This window comes from Phodopus roborovskii, unplaced genomic scaffold (genome assembly GCF_943737965.1).
Source record: "Phodopus roborovskii unplaced genomic scaffold, PHOROB, whole genome shotgun sequence".
NCBI lineage: Eukaryota > Metazoa > Chordata > Mammalia > Rodentia > Cricetidae > Phodopus > Phodopus roborovskii.
Window position 1 is genome coordinate 54,964,114 of NW_026126480.1, and position 20,900 is coordinate 54,985,013.

The following is a 20,900-nucleotide window of genomic DNA, read 5'->3' on the forward strand; positions in this document are numbered from 1 at the left end:
CAGGGTTTCTTTGTGGCTTTGGAAGCTGTCCTGGAACTGGCTCTTGTAGACCAGTTTGGCCTCAAACTCACAGAGATCCTCCTGCCTCTGCCTCCCGAATGCTGGGATTAAACACATGCCTGGCTTGTAAACTGTGTGATACATGGCATGACACTTGTGAAAAGGTCGTTGGACTCCCCAAAGGGGTCCTGACCCATGGTTTGAGAACCACTGGGCTTGGGCAATAAAATTAAAATGAGTGAATTCTCCCCCTGATATATTTCCTAACTTTTTTTTTTTTTTGAGATAGGGTTTCTCTGTGTAACAGCTCTGGCAGTAACTCACGCTGTAGACCAGACTGGCCTTGAACTCACAAAGATCTGCCTGCCTCTGCCTTCCGAGTGCTGGAATTAAAGGCATGTGCCACCATCGCCCATTTTATTTCCTAGTTTTTGGAACCAAAATCTATATTGGTTTGGCTCAGTCAAGTGACCTGTGACACCATGTATTAAGAATGGAATGGAGTGACTTCCTCTTCCTGTAGGCGGCCTTAGGTGACCTGTGCAGATGGTTCGCTACTCCCTCGACCCAGAAAACCCCACGAAATCATGCAAGTCAAGAGGATCGAATCTTCGGGTTCACTTTAAGAACACCCGTGAAACTGTCCAGGCCATCAAGGGCATGCATATCCGAAAAGCCACCAAATACCTGAAAGATGTCACTTTGAAGAAGCAATGTGTGCCATTCCTGTGGTACAATGGTGGAGTAGGCAGGTGTGCCCAGGCCAAACAGTGGGGCTGGACACAGGGTCGGTGGCCAAAAAAGAGTGCTGAATTTTTGCTGCACATGCTTAAAAATGCAGAGAGTAACGCTGAGCTTAAGGGTCTAGACGTCGATTCTCTGGTCATTGAACACATCCAGGTGAACAAAGCACCTAAGATGCGCCTACGAACCTACAGAGCACACGGCCGGATTAACCCATACATGAGCTCCCCCTGCCACATCGAGATGATCCTCATGGAAAAGGAGCAGATTGTTCCAAAGCTAGAAGAGGAGGTTGCACAGAAGAAGAAGATATCCCAGAAGAAACTGAAGAAACAAAAGCTTATGGCACGGGAATAAACTCAGCGTAAAATAAATGCAGATGAAAGAAAAAAAAAAAAAAAAAAGAATGGAATGGAGCACTGACAACCTTTTAAGAAAACTGTGAGCCCAGCGTGGTGGCCACACCTTTAGTTCCAGCATTCAGGAAGCAGAGGCAAGAAGATCTCTGAGTTTGAAGCCAGCATGGTCTATAGAGCAAGTCCAGGAAAGCAAGGACTACACAGAGAAACCTTGTCTTGAAAAACAAAACAAAAAGGAAGGACACATCTATAATCCCAGCACTTGGAGACCCAGATGGGAGATCTCTGCAAGTTCCAGCCCAGACTATACAGAGAGACTCTGTCTCAAAACAACAACAAAAACACCAATCAGGAGCTGCAGAGATAGCTTAGCAGTTGTGCTTACTGCTTTTGAAAAGGACCTGGGTTTGATTCCAGCACTCATGTGGTGGCTCACAACTACCTCTAACTCCAGTTTCAGGGGATCTGACACCTGACCTCCACAGGCTCCTGCACAAAGGTGATACACATAGATACACTCAAGTACTCACAAACCCATAAAGAGCACACCTTTATCCCCAGCACTTGGGTGGCAAAGGCAGGTGGATCTCTGAGTTTGAGGCCAGCTTGGTCTACAGAGGGAGTGAAACCCTGTCCCAAAACAAAAAAAGCAAATAAACTTTTTTAAGAGTCTTATTGAACTGGCCATGGTGGCTCATATTTGCAATCCCAACATTTGAGAGGCTGAGGCAGGAGGATTGAGTTTTCAGCCAACCTGGGCCACATTCTAAGAAAAACAAAACAAAGTCTTATCGATTTTTCACAATAGTAGCCAAAGCACTGGGCAGGGCCACAAGAAATTGGCCACCAGGTGGCAGCAGAGCTTCACAATGCCCGAGTTCTGTCTCAGGGCTGTTAAACACCTGATAACTGAGGCTTACAACTTTATTGACAATGAGAGGCCAGGAACTCTGAACCAATTAACAGTTGTTTATAGAGATTAGGGGTGTAGCTCAATTGATAGAGTGCTCGCTTGGCAAGCCTTGTGTTTGACCCCTAGCATCTGATGAGTGGGGCTGTTGGCACATTCGTTACCCTAGCACTTGGATATAAAGGCAGGAAGGAGGACCAGAAGTTATCCTTAGCTACATAAGGAGTTCAAAATCAGCCGGGGCTACAGGAGACCCTGTCTCAAAAATTAATGGATAAATGAATAAAGCAAAGTCATGTTTCTTTTGACTCATTTTTTAATTATTTTATGCATATTAGTGTTTTGCCTTCATGTATGTCTGTGTACTGCTTTCATTCATGATGCTGAGGAGGCCAGAAGAGGATATTTATACCACTAGAACTGGAGTTACAGACACTTGTCAGCCATCATATGGATGCTGGGAATTGAACCTGGGTCCTTACAAGAGCAGCAAGTCTCTTAAAATGTTGAACCAGCAGGTGGTGGTGGCATACACCTTTAATCCAAGCACTCAGGAGGCAGAGGCAGGTGGATCTCTGTGAGTTCGAGGCCAGTCTGGTCTACTGAGGGAGTTCCAGAACAGCCTCCAAAGCTACAGAGAAACCCTGTTTCAAAAACAAAACAACAAATAATAAATAAATAAACAAATAAATATTGAACCATCTTTGTAGCTCCCAAAGTAATGTTTTGTTTTGAGACAGGGTTTCTCTGTATAGCCCTGACTGTCCTGGAACTCACTCTATAGACTAGGCTGGTCTTGAACTCAGAGATCCTGCCTCTGCCTCCTGAGTGCTGGGATTAAAGTTGTGCACCACCATGCCTGGTGAAAGTAGTGTTGTTGTTTTTGTTTTGTTTTGTTTTTGGAGATAGGGTTCCTTGGTAGCTTTGGCTGTTCTAGAACTAGGTCTATAGATTAAGCTGGACTCAAACTCATAGAACTTGCCTGTCTCTGCCTCTTGGGTGCTGGAATTAACGGCCTACAAACCACTGCCTGGCAAAAGTAGTCTTTCTTTCCTTTTCCTTTGCTTTTTTTTTCTGAGCCAGGGGTTCTCTGTATTGCTTTGGAGCCTGTCCTGGAACTAGCTCTTATAGACCAGGCTAGTCTTGAACTCATAGAGATCTGCCTGCCTCTACCTCCTGAGTGCTGGGACTGAATGTGTTCATCACCAACTCCCCACAAAAAGTAGTGTTTCTTAAGGCAACCCCCAAAAGGTCAAAACCAAAACAAGGAAGGAAGGAAAGGAAGGGAAATGAGGGAAAGAGGAAAGGAAAGGGAGGGAGGGAGGGAGGGAGGGAGGGAGGGAGGGAGGGAGGGAGGGAAGCCACGTCTGAGGCCCTGAGGTGGATCTGAGTCCTGAGTAGGGAGGAGTAGGAACGCAGGGGAGTGGAGCAGCAGTTGAGGTCAAGCACCTACTCAGCTAGGTGCCTCTCCCAGTAGTCTTCACTCTACTGCTGAGCCACTTCCCCAGCCCTACACCCTCACTCCCTATTGAGGTCACTGTGACGTCTCACAACCCCTTCTCTCCAATTCTTCCTCTCAACTTGATCCAGGAGAGCATCTGCCACATGGATGTTCTTCCCCACACCCTGCTGGAATGTTCATGGCTCCTAGAGCTAACTCCACCACCTCTTTCCTTGTGTCATCTCGGCAACACTTCCCACCTGGTCATCATCTCACCTGGCCTCTGGGGCCTCTTCTTTCTTACCCTCATCCCTGCTGGGACTGAACACAGCTCACGTTTGGACTGGTACTTTCCATCAGAACACTCCCTGTTCTGTCCTGATGCCTGCCTGGCTCCTGCCATACTCTCAGAAGATGCACATTGACCGAGGAAGCCGATTGTTAGGGGCGTTGACTTAGGGTCCTCTAGCCAATGGAGAGTCTCTCCAGCCTAGGCACAATATGATTGCACTCCCTGAACTCACAGAACAGGTCACTGGCCCAGGTATATCAGTATCCTAGCTCACCAGGCAAGTATGAAATTGAGGGTAAGGGCCGTTGGCAGACCTCAGAATACCCACAAAAACTAAATGAACCAATGAGTCAAAGATAAAGCTACACGAACACCTGAGCCTCCTCCATCAAAACAAAATAATGTCTAAGTTCCACTGTGAGTGTAACAAAAGAACAATAATAAGAGCATGTCAAACAATTCAGAATAATGTTTGTACTGAACCAGGCAAGCTGGTTCACATTTATAAGGACTATAACTTAAAAATCATTTGGTGCAACTCAAAAGCCATTTGATGCCAGGCAGTAGTAGTTTATGCCTTTAATTCCAGCCAGTGCTCAGGAGGCAGAGGCAGGTGGATCTCTGAGTTCTAGGCTAGTCTGATCTACAGAGTGAGTTCCATGACAGCCAGGGTTTCCCTGTGAAACCCTATCTCGAAAAACAAACAAAAAAGCCATTTTATGTGATTTGGAATAAGATGACTGAGTTTGCCATCAGGCAGCTCTGATAAGAGCTAGGCCTCAGAAGCAAGCCCCTGACAGGCTCAGTTAGGAGCCTAACCCAGGACAGGCCTTGATAAGCTAATGAACTAACCCCAAGGTGGTGTTGATATGCTAGTGAGTCAGCCCCAAGCTGTGAGCCCTGATAGGGCAAAGCTACCCCCCCCCCAATTAAATGACATTGAGATTGTCTAAACTGCCGAAACATGACTTCTCTAGCCTCTGTGCTGATACCCATTGGCAGGAGAACTTGAGACTGTATGTGTGGCCATGGTCTTAATGATGTTGAACTTCTGGCACTGGCACTGGCCCATTGCGAGCATTGGCCTACACTCCCAAAGATCTCCTGGACCTCCATCAATGCCATCCTGTCAGACTACCACAGCGGAAGGACTTTAAGGTGGACGTGGGTCAAGCCTGCAAGCTTCCGAAGCGAAGCATCCTTACTCCCTAAGGAAGCACTTTACTGCTCCATCAGTGTAACCCTGCAGCAGCCTTTCTGCCCAAACAACTGTTCTCTGCGTGGTGGGACGTCTGCTTAACTTTTATATTCACATGATATTATAAAAAATGTCTTGCAAAAAAAAACAACTAAGCGTTTGAAAGACAAATCTTACATGGACATCCTAATTTTGAGTGTCATTGAAGCGAATCATCTTTGCTGGTCTAATCTACCAAACCCTGGGAAGATTTGCTATGCAATCATGGGTTAGATTTCTTGAGACTGCTTTAGGCAGGACGGTCTCCTGAATTCATGTTCTCCATGTCTGGATGGCTGCTATATTTTCAGAGCTACAGAATCTTTAAAAATACAATAAAAATTTAAATATGGCCAGGTGAGATGGCACATACCTTTAACCTCAGCATTTGGGAGGCAGAGGCATGCAGAGCTCTGCGAGTACAAGGCCAGCCTGATCTACATAGCAAATTTCACATTAAGGATATGGGAATATGTCCAAAGTCTGGACTGTGTGCAGACCTGAGGTCAGAGAGAAGCTGTGAATGGCAGGGACATTCCAAGCCTCGTTTAAGACTTCTGGGAACCTGTGTCAGGTCCCCCTTCTGCAAAGTGCTATTGCTGGGAATGCAAACAACAGGCAGATGTCCATGCATTTGTAACTCTTGCCGCACTTCTCATCAGCTATTTCACCAACTGAAAGGCCCACTGTAGGCATGAAAACCCACGCTGTGGAGACCATCCCTCCACCCCACTCCCAGGAAAAATGAGCTTTCTTCTATAGGGTCTGAAGGAACAGTCATGCTTTCTAAAAAGTGAAGCACAGAGAGTTCTGGAATTTTGGGGGGGAGGAGGGGCTTCAGAAAATTGACCAGGGAAACCATAGCATGCCGATGTTACTGTGACCCTGAAAAGACCCAGCATTTCTGGTGGACCTGAAGGTTGGCACTTTTATTGCAGCAGACAGCAGGTTTTCCTTTGGTCCCTGCAGGTTGCTTCCTCTTTTTGTTTGGGCTTGGGTGTGGTTCTGCAGGAAAGTCCATGATGTCCTTTGGCTTTGTGTGGAGTTCTGCACCAGGGTCCTCTAGGGAGAACTTGGACAGTCATTCTCATTCCCTGCACAGGCTCTTGGCAGTTTAAATGGTTTCTTTGAGGGGAGAAGCCCCAAGCTGCTGAAGAGAAATTTCTTCACTCTTAAATTCTGTGTCTCTTTTGGACAGGCCTTCTTTGACTCTGCTCAAAGGCAAATATAAACTTCTGTCATTTTCCCATTTAGTCATTTCCAATTTGCCTACTTGTCCACTCTTAACAGGTTTCATTTTTAGAAAAATCCCAATGTTCAAACCATTTTTTCAATTTTTGTTTTGTTTGTTTGAAACAGGGTCTAATTAGGTATCTGTGGTTGACTTGTAATTCACTATGTAGACCAGGCTGGCCTTGAACCCAGAGAGATCTGCCTGTTTCTGCGGTTCTGAACTCTGTAATTAATGGTGTGTGTGACTATACCTGGTTTACGTCATTCTGGAAAGCACTTTACCATTGTGTTGCCTCCTGAGCCCCTACAACCTCCCTTCCTGTGTCTGCTGGTCTGTCTCTATCATTTCTCTTTTTCTTCATTGTTGGACCTGTCTGGTTGAGAGGAATCCATCATAGAGAGAGGCAGAAGTGCACAGCCATGGAAGATCCCTCTGACTTCCAGGCATCTCTAGTCATTTGGCCCCACGCTCCACAGTGCCAAAGGACACTCACCTTCTCTCCATTGCAGCAATGGTTTCCACCAGTGGCACATTTCTGGTCTCAGTCAGAAAGCAGGCAACAACCATTCCAGCCAAGACTGAAGTGGCACCAAAGGACACAGGTGGAAGGACAGGGCTGATTTCACCGAGTGTGGTGACCAAGGGTGCTGCCAAGCCTCCGAGGCGGGCGTTGACAGAGGCAAAACCCATTCCCATCTGCCTGTGGGAAGTACAGAGCTGTCAGCATCTGGGTCGGGGCCCCCAAAGTGTCAGACTCTGTGGACCCCTGCCTGCCTGGGTGCCACTCCTCACACCCACCTGATCTCTGTGGGATAGAGTTCTCCTGTGAACAGGTACACACAGATGAAGGAGCTGGCTAGGCAGCCTTTGCCCAGTGCTGCCTGCACTGTCCGCAGGGTCTGCAGGTCTAAAGAGGCAAAGAGGGAGGTGGAGCTGTGGGGCACAGAGGCTGGAATAAGGGTATGATGGAAGGCTGGGAGACCTGGGGATTGGGAAGAGGACCAGAGGATAAAACTTGGGGCAGAGGAGGAGGTACAAGAGAAAGCCCATGAGCTGATGGCAAACGTGTTTAATCCCAGTCCTTGGGAGGCAAAGATGGGTAGATCTCTGTCTGAGGTCAGCCTGGTCTGCAAAGAGGTCTCAGGCCAGCCAGTACTACATAGAAAGACCCTGACTCAGAAAGAGAGAGAGAGAGTCACAGAACCAGAGACGGGTGAAAGGGTATCCACTCTCCATTCCTGTGTGGGATTCAGAAGTCCAAATTTGCCCTATCTGACTTCTACTTCCTCACTTATTTGCATCTGTCAGCATGGCCCTGCAGTGGAGACAAGACAAAATTGGAGTCAGGTTTCGGTTTAAACCCTAGCTCTGACCCAGGTAGGTAACTTAGCCACAGTGACCTCCCATCTCAGAGCCTTTCTGATTTGCCAGTTATTAAAGTTATTAAAGAATAACTTTGCATAGTTATTCAAAGGTGTTATAAGATGGACTTAAGTCACTAGTGCAAAGTGTTTGGTGCTCACTAAGCAGTTCCTATTATGTCATTAACAAGTTTGTCCTGCTGCTTGTATAAATTACAAACCCTGACTCAAATGTCCCACACTGAGTGCTCAAAGAAATTGTGGTACCAGCTTTAGATTGGTGTTAGCTAGAGTGCACCCTGAGATCGTGTGGGCAAAGTCCCTGAATTATCCACACCCAAACCAGATCTGCATCAATTATACAAATTCTTCTTTGGTATGGTGGCTTAGGTTTCCTTTTTATTCATTTTGAGACAGGGTCTCATTTTGTAGTTCAGGCTGGCTGTCTAGAACTGATGATCCTTCTGCCTTAGCCTCCCAAGGGCAAGAAAAATAGGTGTGATGCTGGTCAAGCTCCAGAGGGGCTCCCATTGCTTCTGGAGCTAGTGTCTGTGTGGCTACCACAGGGCAGCAATGATGACTCACCCTCAGGCACAAACATGTTGGCAATGACCATGAGCCCAGCTAGGATGAGGAAGGAGGCCACTGTGGCCCGTCGTCCAACATAAATCATGGTGGTAGTGGCGACCAGCATGGCTGGGATGTCGATGATTCCAAACAGAGCCTGTACCAGGTAGATACTGAGTCCAAACTTCTGCAGATCCATGGCCAGGCCATAGTAAGCCACGGAGTTGGAGAACCTGGGAAAGACAGCAGAACGGCCCATCATTCTGATGCTCAAGGCAAGGGATACAGGATATGTGTCTGGAGGTTCTCCCCTTGGGGAGTTCAAATCCCCTGACCTCCAGCACATCTTCTGGTCCCCTAAGCCTCTGACTTTGGAGCACTTTCCCACTACAACTCACCACCCACACTCCTGAGCTCAGGCTCTGAGCTCTGGGATATGTTTGATTTTCTTTGTCGGTACAACTTCAGTGAAGGAATTAAAACAGTGCTAAAGAGTAAAAGCACAAGAAGACAGAAGTTAAAGAACACAGGAACCATATTTCATACCAGTCTGTGCCTGCAGTCCTAACACTCAGAAGACTAAGGAGGACGGTCAGAAAACTGAGGCTAGCATGGGCCACATAGTGAGACCCTGTCTCAAAAGCGTACATTTATTTATTTTCTTGTGCAACTGTATGGTCTATGTGTACATGTGTATTCCTGAGTATGAATGCACTTATGTGTGTGTACACATGCATGTAGAGGCCAGATGTTGACACCAGGTATCTTACTCAATAACTCAATAACTCTCCATGTTATATTCATTTTATTCATTAATTTTGTTTTAGTCTGTGCATTTGTACACATGTGGAGGTCAAGGGATAGCTCTGGGGAGTCAGTTCTTTCCTTCTACTTTGGGTTCCAGGGATGCTTTTACCTGTTGAACCATCATTCAGTACTGCTTCCTTATTTTCTGAGACAGGATCTCCAAACTGATGGAACCCTCAACTCTCCCCATTCCCTCTCTGACAGGGTCTTCTTGCATCATAGCTCAAGATGGCCTGGAACTCACTTTATAGCCCAAGCTGGCTTAAATATCACAGCAATCTTCCTGCCTTGACCTCACAAGTTCTGGGATTATAGGCAAGAGTTGAGTATCTAGTTGTGTCCTGTTCCTGGATCAGACACGGAAATCTGTCAAGCTGAGTGATGTACATTTCTGTATGTTTTAAAAGGATTTTGCTTGTGTAATGAAGGTCTTCTGCCAGGTGACTTGAAGATAGGTGTAGGGTGGGGCAGGGGGTGAGGGAAGCTGATCCAGTCACTCAAGTCCCTTAAACCTGGGTCTAGAGGTCAAAGGCAGGGAGCTAGAAATTCAGAGACTTAGCCTTTTTTTTTTTTTTTTTTTTTTTTTTTTTTGGTTATTTCAAGACAGGGTTTCTCTGTGTAGCTTTGGAGCTTGTCCTGCAACTAGCTCTGTAGACCAGGTTGGCCTGGAACTCACAGAGATCCGCCTGCCTCTGTCTCCCTAGTGCTGGGACTAAAGGCATGTGCCACTAATGCCCAGCTTCATTGTGACCTTTGAGAAACAAGGAACAAACAGGAGAGGGCCACTGGGTTCATATCCATAGCCCTGAGGGCATGTTGATGGCACAGTTAGCAGGGAAGATAAGGGATGGCTTTGTTCTTGAAATGGTCTTCCCAGAGACTGGACCATAGCCAACCTGTAGCACCGTCCAGGTGGGGCTGGTATAGGCAGTGCTCTGGAAAGACCTGGTGTATGAGAATTGGATACCAAGAATAGAAGGTGCCAAGAGGCAGACTAGTCAGGATTGGCAGGCTTCAGGTTATTTTGGACCTGCAGATGGAAGCATATCTTGGTACCCAGGGGCAGGAGGAAGGATTTTTTATGCTAAGCTATGCCAAGATGGATTAGGGTCAATTGGGATGTACTTTCTCGGTCTCTAGAAAAACATATACATATCAAATGTCAGTTAAGAAGCAGTCCTTGGTTTAGTGCTTGGCCCTAAATGTGTGGCTGACTACCCAATCAAGTTTGTTTGCCCTACTAAGTTTGGGTGCATGCTGGGGGACCGTAGGGGTGGCTGCAAATGGGGGTCACATTTAAGATGGCTTCAGTTTTGCCAAACCAGATTCCAGCACAGGGAGAGGAGACTGGATAGATGTTTCCCATGATTCCTTTCTGTCTGACATCCCTGTACCTGACAACGCTCTCAAATTCCTTCCTTTATTCACTCATTAGAAAACAAGTAGCAGAACAGAGGACTGACTTATTTTTATAGACACATGTGTATGTGCATATGTGTGTGCATGTAGCAGAACAGAGGACTGACTTATTTTTATAGACACATGTGTATGTGCATATGTGTGTGCATGTAGCAGAACAGAGGACTGACTTATTTTTATAGACACATGTGTATGTGCATATGTGTGTGCATGTAGCAGAACAGAGGACTGACTTATTTTTATAGACACATGTGTATGTGCATATGTGTGTGCATGTAGCAGAACAGAGGACTGACTTATTTTTTAGACACATGTGTATGTGCATATGTGTGTGCATGTTGGCCCTGGGGTCAATCTCCAGGCAAGGGCAAGAGTGAGAGCGCAATCCCTGTGTGTTTGTTTGTTGCTTTTGTTTTAAAGATAGGGCCTTACAATGTAGCCCTGACTTGCCTGGCAGGCACTCGCTGTGTAGACCAGACTAACCTTGAAACCTCAGGGATCCGCTTGCCTGTGATTGCAGCACTGGGATCAAAGGCATGCACCACCACAGCCAGCTGAGAACATTCACTTCCGTCTCAGGTAACCCTTTTATGTAATTCACTCTTCTAATCTTCACAATGGCACTATGTGATGGGTGTTATTGTAAAAGCCACATGAGTGATGGGGAAACTGAGGAACCCAGAGGTCAACATGTTCAGGATCAAACAGTAAATGGTGGTGCTGAGATTCAAACTCCAGCCTTCAGTTCCTCAAAGTCTTGCCTTTTTTTTTTTTTACACATTAACTATGCATTGCTTTTGTAATTTGTAAATTGGCCATGGCAGAAAACAACAGGATTTGTAGACATTTGTGCAAGATGATGAGTTCTCAACTTCCTTTTCATCGTTGTAGTCCTCTAGGGATTCTAGGAGTCCCTGCCCCCACCCGAACAGCCTAGAGGACCTCTCTCCACACTCCAGCAATGGTACAATTGGACCCAGATGTGGCCTGGTGAGGCTCCAGGGCCTCAGGGGACGCCTGAAATAGCCACGATTTTCTATATAAACCAAAATTACACAGTCAGGAGGCTTCAAGTGTGTCGGGATGATTAGAGAATCCTGCAGCAAGACACAAGGCACCATCTGTGCCTGAGCCGTGGATTGCTGCTCTTAAAAATGGGTCATTGCTAATTCTTTCTAGAAAGATCCAAAAGAGGTCTTTCAACCTCTGAGTTTGCAGTTGGTGGTTTGTGTCTTTCCAGCAGGAAGAGGAAGGTGAGGAAATGGATGAACACCAGAGGGCAAACTCAGCTGGAGGGGTGTGTATGGGGGCTGTTATCTCAGTGAGGTCTTGGGGCCACCAATGCTCTCTTGCTGTCCAGAGCCAGATCATCAAGTTCTCTCCATACCTAGAATGGGAGACGCCTCTGCATTCCCAGAGCCTAGGGGACACATCCCCAAATCAGGTAACAGAATGTCAGGGGTCAGGGGTCACAAATACTGAAAGTCCTTTGTGTATCTTGGCTTTGAAACTCACAAGGACCATACTGCAATAGGAACTAAATCACTGCCTGCCTCTCTGCCTCAAAAATGTCAGCCTCAAATATTTAATGTCCAGGAAATGTAGAGGATAGAGGGCAAAGATGTTCATCTTTTTTCTGCTTGCTCCCCCCACCCGCAGTTTGTAGTAAATGAGACAGCTGATTTTTCTTTTTTTTTTTTCTTGTTTTGTTCAGGGATTGACCCTAGCACCTTGTATATGCTGGCCAAGTGCTCTAGGACTGGGCTACATTTGAGCCCCCCTTTTTTATTTATTTGTTAAATTATAAACTATTAATTTTCTTTTCAAGACAGGGTTTCCTTGTGTAGCTCTGGAGCCTGTCCTGGAACTAGCTCTTGTAGACGAGGCTGGTCTCATACTCACAAAGATCCACCTGCCTCTGCACTATTAATTAATTATAAATTTATTTGTTAAATTATTTATTTTTATTTGCTATTTTATCAAGTTTTAAAAGTTTTGCTTACTTTTATTAAATTTGTGTATGTATGTGTACATCTGTGTGAGTTTATGTGCACATGTGCAAGTAAAATTCTGCTCACATGGGGACACTCTAGATTACATAATGTCTCATCTATGTCAATGCATCCACAGAGTACCAGGTGCTGGATGTAATCTTCATTTTTTTCTTTTGTTTTTTGAGATAGGGTTTCTCTGTGTAGCTGTCCTGCAACTCTCTTTGTAGATAAGGCTGGCCTTGCACTCACAGAAATCCACCTGCCTTTGCTTCCTGAGTGCTGGGATTAAAGGTGTATGTCACCACCACCCAGCTGTAGCCTTAATTAAAAAGATAATTTTATGTATGATTGTTTTGTTGGCTTGTATGCATGTATACCACATGCATGTGTCTACTGGCAGGTGTTGGCGGATTTTTCTTTCCTGCCTCCCAGTTCCCAAATAACCGACACAGAGGCTCCTTGGCAGGAGATTCCCTGGGATTGGATTTACAGGTGGTTTTGAGCCACCATGTAGGTGCTGGCAATTGAACCACAGTCCTCTGCAAGAGCAGCAAGTACTCTAAACTACTGGGCCATTTCTCCAGCCACTGGGGGTGACCTTTTTTGTTGTGTGTGTGTCTTATGCTTATATATTCACCTGTCTGTTCCAGTGTGCTCCCCATGTTTACACTAAAACGATCAGAGGACATGGGGCACACTCCTCTATCATCTGATGCTTATTCCCGCAAACCTGAACCTGAAGATCAGTTTGGCCAGGCTGACCGCTCAGCAAGTCCTCAGGATCTACTTGTACTCAATGTTACGGGCACACCAGGACATGTTCAACTTTTTACTCAGGTACTGGAGATTTGAACTATGATTCTCATACTTACAGAGCAAGTGCTCTTAGTCACTGGGCCATCTCCCCAGCCCTAAGGACCAGGTGGTGAAAGGGTGTGTCATGAGATTGAATTCACACACTCACCTGCTCAATATTTGGACTGTGTCAAGACAAAGTTTGCCAATGAGAGTAGAAAGCATGTCCCCATCTCAGGACAATGTGTTGGGCATGAGCCCATCACCTACCAGACAAACATGAGGCAGCATGTGACCTTTCTGATGGCCGGGGTTCGGAAGAGGTCCAAGATGGAGTTGGAGGTGCGGACACTTGCAAACTCACACTGGATGTAGGAGCTCACCACCTGCATGAGGAAAGTCTCATCAGGGTGGTTGAGAGTTAAGGCACCCATTTCCTGCCTGAGGACTGTCTTCTCAGTAGAAAACAGAGCTTCAGTGGTGTTTCTTGGGATGGTATCTTGTCTTATCCTCTTCTTCAGAAAGGAACCGGTGGCCCTTAGAGACTGCTTGCATGATTTTGAGATAGGAGGGTTGCAACAGGTACCCCAGAAATCCTGAGGTTCTGTGGCATCAGAGATACACTCACCTAACTCCTGGTAACTTCACACTAGTGTCAAATAGTGGTTAAAAGCAGCTGGCTGGAGTTAGCTGTTAGAGCACTAGGTTAGCATGTGCAAGGCCTAGCTTCCGACTCCAGTACAACCCTGCCATGTGCTCACAGGCAAACTACCAGGCCTGGCCAAACCTCAACTTCTGTTTCCTTCTGGGTTCTACAGTTTTTTGTTACACTTATTTATTTTGTGTGTGAGCACATAGGTGCTACTGCATGTGTGCAGAGGTCAGAGCACAACTTTTAGAGTCAGTTCTCCTCTTCCTTCGTGTGGGTCCTGAGGACTGAACTCGGCTCATCAGGCATGGCAGCTAGGGCTCAACTCACTGAGCCCTCTCACTGGCCCATCTGGTTTTCTTTTTCTTCTCCCTCTTTCCTTCTCCTCCTCATGTGTATGGTGTATGAGTGTGTTCATATGTGTGCCCTCACATGTGGGAGGCAAATGTTGATAATCAATCACATGTGTGTTTTGTGTGCATGCTTCTTTCCTTTTCCTTATTCTGTCCCCAATGACAGGGTTTCTCTGTGTATCCCTGGCTGTCCTGGAACTCTCTCTGTACACCAGGCTGGCCTCAAACTCAGGGATCTGCCTGCCTCTGCCTCCCAATTGCTGGGACTAAAGGTAAGTGCCACCAGGCCTGGCTATGTGTGTATTTCTCCAAAAATTGTTTTTGAAGTTCAAGGTTTTGTCACTGAACCTGGAACTTAGCATTACAGCTAGGCTGGGTGGCAAATGAGTCCCTGGTGTCCACCACTCTGTACCCTGCAGGGGGAACACCTTTTCCCCCTCCACACACAGCATGCTAGGGATTCAACTGGGGTTCTCATGCTCGTATAATAAATACTTTATCCACTAAGGCACACCCCAGCTCCCATACTCCCATACTGTACCTGCCCTGAGTGTCATCGCCAGTCTCCGCACTGGGATGGCAGGCAGCTAAGTCCTGACCAGCTGACAAGTTCCAGCATAACCAGAATCTGTTAATACCACAAAAACCTACCCCAGCTTTCCACTCACACATCTGCTTACCTCTCTAGTCAGCCTTTCCCCTTCCTCCTTCTTGCCATTCATCATAGCCACCTTCCGGAGGTTCCGCACAGCTTGCTGGGACTTGCCATGAAGAAGGAGCCATCGGGATGACTCTGGAAGCCACCTGGGACACAGAAGGGTCATCCCCACCAGCAACCCCAACACATTTTCATTGCCTTCTACCAGACCCTAAGAGCAGGTGACATGGTCTCCTGCTTCACAGCTGGGACATGCCACCAATATCCCTTTGTTGTTGTTTGTATTGTTGTTGAGACAAATTCTCACTAGATAGCCCAGGCTAGCCTCAAACTCCTGGTCTTTCAGACTCTGCCTCCATAGTATGGGAAAGACAGGTATGCACCACAACACCCAACACAATCACCTCATTCATTGTTTTTTAATTCCACTATGTGGGTGGGTCCCAGAATGTGAAGGCAAGTGCCTTTACCTGTTCAGCTATTTTGCTCATGTATTTTCCTTTTTTTTTTTAAGCCTATCATACATAGAATCACTGAAGAGTCCTTCAAAACTAAGACACACTTGGTGTTGAGTCTGGTTCCTGCTCTAGCTGTGTGACATTGAAAATATCATGGTCCTTCTCTGGGCTGTACTTCAGCTCCCTCTCACCAAACAGCATGGGGTTGTTGTGAAGTACAGTGGAATTGACACAGGCAAAATCATTGTGTTCCAGAGCTCTGTGCCAGGGAGGGAGTTTTGCCAAAGGTTCCCTAAAGCTATTCATGAGTACCGGGGCCCCTGTAACCCTCATAATACCTTCTGTTCTCTGTGTTCAGCACAGGGAATACACTACACACTCTGGCCTATCAAGAATCCATGTCAGAGCTCAGCCACACAGATGCTTGCCCCACCCAAACCCCCTCTGCTGGACATACCAAGAATAGAGGAAAAAGACCAGGAAAGGAGCAGAGACAGCAAACTGCAGCCACCTCCAGGGGCGGATCAGGTGTGCCACACCAGCCAGGATGAGCTGGCCCAGCGTGAAGGAGAAGCCCAGCAAGATGCCCGCCACTGTCCGGCCCCTGGTTGGCATCCACTCTACAACTGTGGAGGGAAGGAAGCCAGCTTGAGTGACTCATCCACCACACAGCTGTTGAGTTCACCTGTCCCTTCCTCATGACCTTGGCAACTTAAACCTCCACCAAGATTTACCTAGACAATAATCTTATGTGGTCCTATGGCAGGTCATTATAGGACATCAGACTCTACAATGGTTTCATTGTAAGGTTGAAAGTCCTGAGACAGAATATGGGGCTTCTCTCTCTCTCTCTCTCTCTCTCTCTCTCTCTCTCTCTCTCTCTCTCTCTCTCTGTGTGTGTGTGTGTGTGTGTGTGTGCATGTGAACTGGAGTGTGCAAACATTTGTGTGATATAGAGGTCATTCTAGAATGAGAAAGGCTGATGAACTTCAGACATATGCTTTGAGCCATGGCTGGACACCTGCCCTTCTAGAAGCGGTGGGTGGAACTGGATTACTGAGGTCCTGATATTTGGTTAGCAACTACTAATATCCAAATGTTGGGACAGAAAGATGCAGAAAAGGGACTCTGGTTCTGTAGGCACAGGAGCTGTCTCCCACCCTGAATTTGAAAGCACAACGATCTAAGGAGAGCAGAAGGTGGTGGCACTTTCTGAGCCTGATGCTGTCTTTAGAGGCAAACTACATGACTTAAAGCAAATACATAGGTGAGTGGTGTTAATCTCAGCACTCAGGGGCTGAGACAGGCAGATCTTTATGAGTTTGAGGCCAGCCTGGTCTACAGAGTGAGTTCCAGGACAGCCAAGGCTACACAGGAAAACCCTGTCTTGAAAAATTATTTAAATAAATAGAGAGAGATAGAAGCATACAGGTGGCAGCCCCATGTCCAGACTGGACTGTCTATTGCTTCATAATGCCTTCTACCAGGGCCACATACAGGCTTTCCTTTATCACTTATTACTGAAGGATGACACTCCTATTCACTTCACACCGAAGAATTCAGATCTCTACCATAAACTAAGAAATGACCAGCTTTAGCATCTTAGTGATTTAATTTTCCCTAAAGCCATACAGTCTCATGACTCTCTGGAGTCCTTGGAACCACCTTATTTCTTTGAGACAGGGTTTCCTTGTGTATCCCTGGCAATCCTGGAACTTGCTCCTTAGACCTGGCTGGCATGGAACTCAAAGATACATGCTTGTCTCTGCCTCTTGAGTGCTGGGAATAAAGGCGTGTGTCACCATTGCCCTGCTATTTCTTCATTATAGACAAGGTCTCACCCCTCTGTAGTTTATGGCTAGCCCAAAACTCCCTTTGGAACCAGGCTGGCCTCAAATGTGAGTCTCCTGCCTCTACCTCCTGAGAGCTGGGGCTATATTCATGCACCATGGTGCCCTGCACTAAAGTGTTGGAGTTTGGATGTTTAGATTGGAACCACTTGATTGTATGAACTTCACCACCATCACCCTTCTGCTTATTTACACACTCATGTGGTTTAGGCAAGACTCAAACTTGCCATGTAACTGAGGATGACCTTGAACTCCTGATCTTCCTGCTTGCACTTCCCAAGTGTTGGGATTACAGTTGTGAGCCATCACACACACCTGACTCCCTTGGAGATCATTCTATCTCATGCTCATTTGTCCCAGTCACCTATGTGACCCCACCTAAGCCTGGCACATTGTAGACAAATGGTGGCTATTGTTGAGTAACTCTCAAAGGAAATCGACCTGACCCTTGCAGATTAGTAAACTGAAACTCAGACCCAAGAAAGGCCACAAGGGTTCTCTATCACTGCTATCAGGGTCCCAATCTGTGAACCCAGGTCTTCCAAATGCAGATGACAGGGTAAGAGGTTCTGAGTGGAGGTTTCTAGATGAGAATTACCACACACACACACACACACACACACACACACACACAAAATTTAAAAAGATGTCCTACAATGTCTGTGATTCCCCTTCTCATGACCCTAGCCCCTGTGGGTCCCACCTGAACTGCACTCACCCAGGGAGAGGGAGTTGAGGATGATGCCAGAGAAGGTCATGCCCATCAAGAACCGGAACACACAGTAGGCGCTGAAGGAGCTGACGTATGCTGTGGCAGCCCCCGAAACTGCCAGCTGTAGGTAAGACCAGACCAGTGGGGCTTTGCGGCCCAACCTGAACCCAAAGAGTGAGCAGTTATGGAATCCCAAGGTGGCTAGATAGCCCCAAGGAAACAAAACCTGTGTCTGACACTTCAGCCTTGGTGAAGACACCAACGCAATCAAGGGGACGATGAGATGTCCAGTAAAAGCCACCCCGCTAAATAGCACATGCAACTGCTGGGCCTCCACTACCGGCAGCCAAGGCTGGTCAGGAAGAGAGGGGCATGAGGGGAAGAATATCAGAGACTGAGATTTAGTCCAGGCTGGGGAAAGGTAGAGATTTTGAAAACACTCTGAGGTTCATGCCTGTATCCCATCATCGGGAAGTGGAGGCAGAAAGATCAGAAATTCCAAAAATTAAAGAAAAACATGCACTGGGCTGTGGTAGTGTGCACCTTTAATCCCAGCGCTTGGCAGGCAGAGACAGGACGATGTCTGTGATTTTAAGGCCAGCCTGGCCTACAGATTGCGTTCTAGGGCTACACAGACAAACCCTGTCTTGAAAAAAAAAAAAAAAAAAAAAAAAAAAAAAAAAAAAGGAAAGAAAAATGCTCAGAGATACATACACAAACCCATTACATTTATACACATACAGACACATACACAGGAAAAGAAAAGGGAAGACAGGAATGAGGAAAAGAAAAGAAGGAATGTAGATTCAGGCTTTCCCCCAAACACTTACCTGTCCGCAAGGCTACCAAACAATGCAGCGCCTACCAGCACCCCAGACATGTAGATGGACTGAGCCAGGTCCCGGAGGGTACGGGCCTCACACACCAGGTCCCACTATTAGGGAGAGAGGAATGAAAAGCCTTGTCCTTAGGCAGCAGCCTCCCCTAGCCCCCAGCCCCCACCCACCTCTGACCTCCATCACGATGGTAGAAGGGAAAATGCTTCTGTCGTAGACCCAGCCATCCTTGCAGTCCTCTGTGGCCACTCCATGGGGGGAGGTGTTGGATTTCAGAAGCGCCCACTGAGGCTCTGTGTAACGCTGGCATGCCTCGGGGACCCCATGCTGGTTCAGGGGAATGGTGGCCCTCAGCCAGGCCCCTGAGTCATTGGTGCTAGCCCCTGTGTAGTTGGTAGGGTGCCGGCAGTGGTGAGGGGGTGCAGCAGCTGTGAAGTTCTGCAGGAAGGTGTGGCATGCCAGCAATCCACAGGGCAGCAGCAGCAAAGCTGTATAGACAAACTGGAAGCGACCCACACCCCCCAGGGCATCTAGCAGGTCTGTGAAGGCCATGGCCATAGGCCCTACCCACGGTCCTGTGTGCCCAGACCTTATGTAAAAAAGTAGGGGAGGAGACTGGGAGCTAGAGGATCAGGTCAGGGGTTAGGACCACACAGGCCCTCTACACTGCAGCTCAGAGGGATCCAGTTACCCCACACAGGAGGCCTAAGTGTCCACACATCTGCAGGGTGACCCTCCTCCAGGCCCTTTCTACAATTCTCTCCATCTTGTGTTAGGAAAGCCAAGGGCTGGGCACTGGGGAGATGGCTGAGTCAGTGGACTGCTTGCTTATCTTACAAGCATAAAGCCTTGCTTTTAAACTCAGAATCCACTTTTAAAAGATGGCCATGGGGTCATGCACTTGTTTTTCTGTTTGTTTGTATGTTTGTTACTTTTTTTTTTTTTTTTTTTTTTTTTTTTTTGAGATGGGGTTTCTCCATATAGCCCTGGTTGTCCTAGAATTCCATCTGTTGACCAGGCTGGCCTGGAACTTAGAGATCTGCCTGCCTCTGATCCCAAGTACTAGGATTAAAGGGTGTGCATCTGGCTCTTGAATTTTAATATTGAAAGGATCAAACCCTCAGCCAGGCCCTGTTTTAGCAGCCATCACAGGCTGCAGAAGTGACCTACCAAGATGTAGGCCTCTGCCTCATTACACGTCTGCCCTTGCTGGACCTTCCCAAGTCACTAGAAGGTCAGATCCCCAGGTCAGATCCCCCCTCCACCTCTCACCTCCCCTCCACCCTCCAACCCCCATGTGGCAAGGGACAATCAGAAGTTAGCTGGCAGCCTCTGGACATTCTTTAAGGTGCTTTATGGTAAAAGTGATGAAACAGTGATGTGCAGAGCACAGCAACCGCCCTGGCAGGGCCTATAGGCCATAGCAACCGGGTGACCAAGCAGCATAGCTCAGGATGCCCAAGCCTGCAAGCACTCCAGTCCTGAGACTGTTGTGTACCCCTAGATAGCTCCCTTGCTTATGCAATAAATTCCCTGCTTCCCAGTACCTCCATTTCCCCCTCCTTCTCATGCCAACCTCTGTGTTGGACTGTGTTGGGCATTTGAGTTAAGACAAATAACTTGTTAAACAATAAAAGACTCTTTGCTTTTGCATCAGAATGGATCTCTTGGTGATTTTGGGTTGCAGAATTTTGGCACAACAAATGTGTTTTAAATAAAAAACAAATCAAACACAACACAACAAAACCAAACCAAACTAATCCAAATAGGGCAACCAAGAAGCAGCTTTTAGGCACAGCCTCAGTTTGGGATTAGTGTGCACTCAGATTATCCCCACTCACTCTAGAGACCGCCAGAGGGTTGGGAAGAATCCACCATCCACCCCTCCCTTCGGGACCTTCCTCACAAAGCAGTCCCCTGTTGGAGAAGAGGCCATTAGAGTCTGCTCCTGGGGGCTCCAGTGAGCAGGTGACTGGCAAACTCAGGACACTGTCTCTTTCATTATCAGAAATGTCTCTGTGGCTGAAGAGATGGCTCAGAGGTTAAGAGAACTGGCAGCTCTTCCAGAGGACTTGTGTTCAATTCTCAGCAGCCACATGTGCCTCACAACCATCTACAATGAGATCTGGTGCCCTCTTCTAACATGTAGACAGAGCACTTTATACACAAGAAAATGAATAAATCTTAAAAAGATAAAAAGTGAGAGTCTGTGTTCCATTTATGC

General features: G+C 47.0%; 2 protein-coding genes across 2 annotated transcripts; one reads left to right on the forward strand and one right to left on the reverse strand.

Moving 5' to 3' along the window:
* Window positions 1-512: 512 nt before the first annotated feature.
* LOC127228727 (60S ribosomal protein L17) lies at window positions 513-1,151 on the forward strand. The gene has a single exon (XM_051193712.1). It carries the CDS (start codon window positions 547-549, stop codon window positions 1,099-1,101), a length of 555 nt encoding a protein of 184 aa, XP_051049669.1. The 5' UTR covers window positions 513-546; the 3' UTR covers window positions 1,102-1,151.
* A 4,648-nt stretch (window positions 1,152-5,799) lies between these two features.
* On the reverse strand, window positions 5,800-19,253 carry LOC127228758 (solute carrier family 22 member 20). Its single transcript, XM_051193775.1, has 10 exons — window positions 18,854-19,253; window positions 18,671-18,774; window positions 17,847-18,001; window positions 15,736-15,904; window positions 14,843-14,966; window positions 13,431-13,546; window positions 8,164-8,378; window positions 7,016-7,124; window positions 6,711-6,917; window positions 5,800-6,194 (listed from the first exon to the last, which is right to left on the reverse strand). The coding sequence occupies exons 1-10, from the start codon at window positions 19,232-19,234 to the stop codon at window positions 6,098-6,100; spliced, it is 1,677 nt and encodes a 558-aa protein (XP_051049732.1). The 5' UTR covers window positions 19,235-19,253; the 3' UTR covers window positions 5,800-6,097.
* Window positions 19,254-20,900: the final 1,647 nt, after the last annotated feature.

Coding starts and splice junctions, on each gene's coding strand:
- LOC127228727 (XM_051193712.1), top strand. CDS start 547: ATGGTTCGCTACTCCCTCGACCCAGAAAACCCCACGAAATCATGCAAG.
- LOC127228758 (XM_051193775.1), bottom strand. CDS start 19,234: ATGGCCATGGCCTTCACAGACCTGCTAGATGCCCTGGGGGGTGTGGGT. Junction 14,967..15,735: donor GTCTTTTTCCTCTATTCTTG/GTATGTCCAGCA, acceptor TCTGTGTCCCAG/GTGGCTTCCAGAGTCATCCC. Junction 13,547..14,842: donor GGGAAAGGCTGACTAGAGAG/GTAAGCAGATGT, acceptor TTCCTCATGCAG/GTGGTGAGCTCCTACATCCA.